At 33.6% G+C, this 6,872-nt stretch overlaps 1 protein-coding gene across 1 annotated transcript; it reads left to right on the top strand.

Moving 5' to 3' along the window:
- Window positions 1–4,480: 4,480 nt before the first annotated feature.
- On the top strand, window positions 4,481–5,937 carry LOC127083849 (probable transcriptional regulator RABBIT EARS). The gene is made up of 2 exons (XM_051024185.1): window positions 4,481–5,108; window positions 5,192–5,937. Exons 1-2 carry the CDS (start codon window positions 4,814–4,816, stop codon window positions 5,635–5,637), a joined length of 741 nt encoding a protein of 246 aa, XP_050880142.1. The 5' UTR covers window positions 4,481–4,813; the 3' UTR covers window positions 5,638–5,937.
- The last annotated feature ends 935 nt before the right edge of the window (window positions 5,938–6,872 follow it).

Here is a 6,872-nt window from a genome sequence, read left to right as displayed (position 1 = left end):
GCATGCCTCACACGTGTCACACCTTTGCATGCAACACTCCCACCTAGCCTGCACCTATTCTCTCGGCTATAGCTTTGCTTGCACCAACAATAGCTTCGTCTTCATGTGCAAATTGAAAGTGAATAACTCCATAGCGAGAAGTTAGACTTCTAGAACTTCCAATACTGAATATCACACTTCCAATACTAAACTACCTCTTTTTTCCGCTATGTGTTTAAAATAATATTCAATCTTATTTAAGCTTAATTATTTATTTTAAACAACCTGATTAACTAAATTGAATTATAAACCAATTAAAACTTTCTAAAACTGTTGTACTAAAATAATATTCAAAGCAAGATTCCCACGCATGCCTCACACGTGTCACACCTTTGCATCATCAGATTCCCACTAGTCTTCCCCAAGACAAGACAAGTGCAGCCTAATCTGCACCAATGCATGCCAACACTACCACCTAGCCTGCACCTATTCTGCAAGATTCCCACGCATGCCTCACACGTGTCACACCTTTGCATCATCAGATTCCCACTAGTCTTCCCCAAGACAAGACAAGTGCAACCTAATCTGCACCAATGCATGCCAACACTACCACCTAGCCTGCACCTATTCTGCAAGATTCCCACGCATGCCTCACACGTGTCACACCTTTGCATCATCAAATTCCCACCTAGCTACAACATTCCCACGCATGCCTTACACTTGTCACATTTTTGCATATTCAATCTACTTGAAAACGAGTATAAATAGAAGGTCATTCTTGCAAGTTTTCATCAACCACTAACACTTTTATTCAGAGAACTCTGGCGAAACTTCTCATCCACCAAGCTTAGTTCTACATTGCAGTCATGTCTCTTCTTACCATGGGCCAAGAACACAGAGGACATTGATAGAATAAGCACGTATAGTTGGGAAATAGCATAAACTTTATGTACTTGAGTTTGCTCGAGGACATTGATAGAATAGGCACGTATAGTTGGGGTTCTGCTGTACTGGCATTCCTATATAGCTCTTTGTGTAAAAATGCACAAAATGAGCACTGTACATTTTCTGGATGTGCTTTTTTGCTCCAAACATGGGGCTGGTGGAGATTGCCGAGGCTAGCCCCAGAAAATCCTAACGTCTACTCCTTCCCCTACGCAACTAGGTAAATTTATGATGTTATTTCATTTTGTATATTTATTCTATAAATATTTGTAAATAATATTATTTATCTTTTTTTGTTTAGGTTTATTACAACCGGACTGGATTACAGTCTTACCCCCAAAAATAAAATTATATTTTATCGCCAACTCTTGGATCGTCTCCGAGCACAAGATGTATTACCACTAAATCACTCATCTTCTAACTGATTTATTAATATCATGCATTCTCAATAAATAACATTTTTGCTTTTTTCTTTGCAGTTTATTTGGAGGCCATATTTGGGATTGGAACATCAACCCAACCCCGAAGATGCAGCTGTTTGGACAGCAAAAATGGCCATAATGCGGTTCACCACTGTGGAGATGCACCAAAGTGACCGTGTCAAGCTGCAATTCGGAATGCATCAAGAAATCCCAGGCCCCCCTATGTCTTTGGAACCTTGGCATCTAAAAAAAGTCAGCCACCAGTGGTATGCCCAACATTGGAAGGAATTTGCTAAGGAGTTTCGTAAAATGTGGAAAGACCGTGCCCACTATGTTCTACAATTTCCGGTGGCGCCCAACGAAATGAAGCCGACAAGGGAATATGTGGATTGGTATAGAGCAAATACAAATCCAGAAATGATTGTGTCTGACCCGTTCTATTTGGACGATCCCCGGATGCAACAACCATACTTCCAACAACAACAACCACCACAATATTCCCAACAACAACCACCACCACAATATTACCAACAACAACAACAACCACCATATTACCAACAACAACCACCACCACCTTATTACCAACAACAGCCACCACCACCGTATTACCAACAACAACCACCTCAACACATGTCCACCCCCCAACCAAATCAACAATAAATACCACAAACTCAACCCCAATACCATGAAGATTACCAACACCAACCTCAACATTCCCACCACCATCAACAGTCCCAACACCTACCACAATATCAATCCCCCCACATCCACCAATCCCAACACTTCCATCACGACAATGTCCCGAGCTCTTCCAGTCCTCCACCTAGCCCCGACACGGGTATACAAGAGGATTACCAACAAGACTACTACACACCACAACAAACATTGTTCTTTGGCCAACCCGATTCAACCCTAAACTACCAAATACCACATTTCGAGGGCGCACCCAACAGTAGTCAGTTTGTCCCACCGAGACAAAGCTTTGAGGCGCAGAGAGGACCCGTCTTTCCTACAGTACTGAAGGGACTTCGACCCAACCACAACGGAAAACGGCAAGGGGACGCGTTAGGACTAGGGGTGGTAATAGGGAAGCACCACCACCACGTGAACCGTCTAGGCGAGTAATTAGACCTCCCCCGTGCGGATCGTACCAGGGACCGCATCATATGTGATAAATCCCAAATTAATAATGCATTTTAATTCTATCTTTATAATATTTGTCTTGTGTATTATTTAAATAAAAATATTTTGTGTTTATTATCTTTATATCTTTATATCTTTATCTTTATCTTTAAAGATATTGTCTATCATATCTTTATATATATATATATATATATATATATATATATATATATATATATATATATATATATATATATATATATATATATATATATATATATATTAATTTACATGTGTATAAATATTTATTTACACGTATATAAATTAATTTTTTTTCCAAAAATTTATAAATAATATTAATTACTTATAAATTAAATTAATATATATATAAATTAATATATATATATATATATATATATATATATATATATATATATATATATATATATATATCTTTTAAATAATTTTGTTTATATATATGTATTAATATAAATTAATATAAATTATAAAAAATATAAATTAATAAATTAAAAAAAATTTAAAAATAAAAAATAAAAAAATAACATATTAAAAAAATAAAAAAAAAATAAAAAAAAAAAATGAGTGTAGGCGCCACTCCTAGTGGCGACTTGCCCTACCCTTTAAGGGTAGGCGCCAACTAGGGTGGCGCCTAGGTGCATTTTAGGGCAAAAAATGACCATTTTTGTAATTTTTTGGAAAAATAGTGTATTTTTGATTTTTTTTTTTAAAATTCTGGATATTTAAAAAAAAATTCTCATTATTTGACTGGCGGCTCTCTAATGGTTTTGGAACCTCAAAAATGTCATTCGTTTTAAATTAGTAGCTTATAAGTGATCAATTACAGGTGATATTTCTCATTCCAACTCTAATTTCTCATATTCTTGCAAGGTCCCTTTAAGTTGCTTATCTTAAATTCTTGTTGGCTTAAAATCTCTTCTTTCTTCTGGATTTTCATTTGTTTGTTTATGAGCAAGAGTATCCTAATACTCTATATCAATGAAATCTTGGTTGAAGGGACAAAATAAGTAAATATCATCACAAAATTTCAAAATAAATAAAATAAACACTATCATAAAAACATAAACTAATTTTCTTTTTTAAAGGACAAATTTATAAAAAAAAATACCAATTATCAATAAATTTAATATCAGTTTTGACTTTTTCTTAATTTTAGTAATTGTCAAAAGGATCCTATATCTAGAGCCACCGAATATATTTTTTCAACGTTATTGAAAAAATCAATAAACTTGACTGAACATTATTAAGAAAGGTATGTTTAGCTTTCAAAGTTGAATTCTTTTACCCTGTCCATGTTTCTTATAAACAAGCAACACACAGATTAAATCCATAATCAAATATCATTTAGCACATAAATTTGATTTGTTAGCTCAAGATTCAAGAAAAAAATGCATTCACTAATCTCTAAAAGACGACACTTAGCTACTTGATAAACTTAATTAATATTTAATAAAACCATTTCTTGATGGACCACATAAAAGAATGACTTCAACACTTTAAATTGTTCTTTATTGATTGAATTATTTTGTTGTTGTTGTTGCTGCTGCTGTGAAATTGAACACCAACAATAACTGAAAGCAAGATCAGAAAACGCAGTTTGTTATTATCAGAATTGTACGATGAACATGCCTCTTTATTTTCTTGAGCACTAAATTTAAATTACCAAGCTCAGAAAAAAGAAGTGTAAACACGTTTTCTACGTACCACTACTCTACTATAACAAAAAAAATTACTGTAGTGAAACAGAAATGATAGATACAAGTTTATAGTACAATAGACATGATTTTAATTATGGCACACATAGTACATACCAAATAGTTGAAGTTGAAGTTACACTACCAGACAGTAGTAACAGACTATAACAGTATTATACCATATGACCTTGGTGGAAAAACTTCAGATAAACAGTTTATATTTTTATCACATTATCATAACCGTTACCATATATATATATATGTAATGCACATGCAAAATAGTTGTATATGTATTGGACCCCCACAAGAGCCTGTGTAGCAAGCAAGCAAGCAAGCAACAAAACAACAGAAAAGTTCCGTACTAAAAGCAACATACAGAACCTTATAACACCACCTTTCCAGCTATTCTTTAATTAACTTGTTTTCAAAACGACATGCAAATGAAACCCTAGTTAGAAATAGACACCACTGTATATAGTATTAGTAATTAATTCAATTCCCTTTCTAGCAATTTTTTTTTCATTATATAAAGCTTCATTCACATAAGTCATGTTTCCTATAACTAGATCTCATTGTTAATTAGATTCTAAACACTTTTTTCCTTTTTATAAGATGGAGGAATCTCAGAATTTGATATGGATGAAAAGGAAACAGGTCTTGAACTCGGATATTGAAGTAGGAGTGCCATCATTTGGAGGTATGAGCAACAACAATAGCTCTTGGGAGGAAAAGGCTTTTGCAGAAGACGCGGCTAGAATACTCGGCGGATGTATATGGCCACCAAGATCTTACTCATGTCACTTCTGTAAAAGAGAGTTTAGGTCTGCTCAAGCTTTAGGTGGTCACATGAATGTTCATAGAAGAGACCGAGCTAGGCTCAAACAAACTCTTACCAACCATAATGATTGTAAGTTGATTTTCATTTTAATTATATGAAAATGATTGCTAGTCTTCTATATGCTAAATTGTTTTCTAACTTTGTATTTACAGTTACAACAATTAGTAGAGTTTCAACTGCATCTACACAAGAAAATTGTTTTCAGATTCAGCCCAACGCGTCTTCAATGAGATGGGGGAATTCGAATAACCACATGGAGTTTCATGATTCTGAATCAAAAGGGCTACTAGTTCATGCAAGGGAACAAATTTTCAAAGGGTATGGTTGTAATGATTATGTTGAAACAAGTTTGTCTATGGGACAAAATAATTCAATGTTTGTCCAAAAATTGCAAATTGATGGTGATTCATGTGGGGACAAAGGGATAAATTATAAAAAACCAAAGACATCAGCTTCTATTTCTTCTTCACTTCCTGTCTTGCTGAAGCCATGTTTGAATGATAGATGTCTAACTTTTCAGTCTGCAGTTGGAATTAAGCCTGGAATGGAAGACTTGGATCTTGAACTCAGGCTAGGGAAATTAACACAGAAAGTTTAGCATATAGCACAGATATAAATTGTAATGGAATATTAACTGTCACTGTTTTAATTTGTTCTTTTTCTCTTCTGTTTTCTTAGCTGGAAAGGTGTTGTTATAAGCTAGCTTCTCCATATTTCCTTAATTATTTGTCTAATCAAAACCTTGAAGAGAATGATAAGATTTCATTCTTTTCATGAAATGTTTAACTTGAATACTAATTCTATCTCTAGTTACATGTGACAGTCTTATCTTATTTTATTCGTTGAATATATGTATATGTGATCACTTTGATTTTCCATTTTAGAGTATAAATACAGTTATCTATCTATCTGCATAAATTATACTATATCTATAGTTACATGTGACAGTCTTTAGGCTAGGGTTTCAGAATGAAGGGGTAGGCACAGAAATGTATAAATAAACATGCCGGTGGTATTCTAGAGGTGATTGAAAAATGCTTTTTCGTTTTCTCTGTTTCTTCTTGTTTTTGCTTATATTTGTTTGGTTTATAAATGATAACATCTCCCTATATTTATAGAATTTTTAATGGAGTTCTACAAACATCTATATTCTAGATATTTCATGAGAGAGTTCTACACACTTCTCTCTTACATGTTATTATCATGACTAAACTAATTTATTTTTACATTTTTTTAGAATTCATTAATTATTTGATACATAAACTCACATTAGCATTAACTTAGGTACAGGCTTCTACAACTCCAGGTACATGTATCTAATACAAGAATTTAATGATAGCACATTACTCAACATTCTCCCCATTAATGTGTTGTTCTTGAATTCCAAGAACTTCTCTTAATTTCTGGATTTTTTTCCTCTTCATTGTCAATACCAGGTTGTTGTGCATAGTCCTTTGCAACAAGTCTTGTTTTGTTATTTTCGACATAAACGAATGGATGATGTTTCACCTTGTAGACCCATTTCACATCAATAGCTTCTTTGTCATTTTCCTTCTCCAGTACTCTCATGTCTTGTTGTTTTCAATCATATCTATTTTTTCTTGCATTGCCTTCCTCCAAGATTTTTCTTAAAATACTTCTTCAAAATTTTCAGGTTTAATTGAACAATAATTGCAGGTTAAGCTTGGAGATGATGAGTTAGAGTTTAATGAAGATAGTGTGCTAGATAGAGAATTTGGTATAGATGAAACATTTTTCTCACTTTCACAAGAAGTTGGATTTTGCTCTAAAATGACTGGTGGAACTGTTTTCTCCTTAACACATTTCTTTTAT

The sequence above is a fragment of the Lathyrus oleraceus genome, chromosome 5 (genome assembly GCF_024323335.1).
Source record: "Lathyrus oleraceus cultivar Zhongwan6 chromosome 5, CAAS_Psat_ZW6_1.0, whole genome shotgun sequence".
In the NCBI taxonomy this organism is placed as follows: Eukaryota; Viridiplantae; Streptophyta; class Magnoliopsida; order Fabales; family Fabaceae; genus Lathyrus; species Lathyrus oleraceus.
The sequence above is the reverse complement of the archived record's forward strand: the minus strand, read 5'-3'. Positions and strand labels throughout refer to the sequence as shown.

Coding starts and splice junctions, on each gene's coding strand:
- LOC127083849 (XM_051024185.1), top strand. CDS start 4,814: ATGGAGGAATCTCAGAATTTGATATGGATGAAAAGGAAACAGGTCTTG. Junction 5,109..5,191: donor TCTTACCAACCATAATGATT/GTAAGTTGATTT, acceptor TTGTATTTACAG/TTACAACAATTAGTAGAGTT.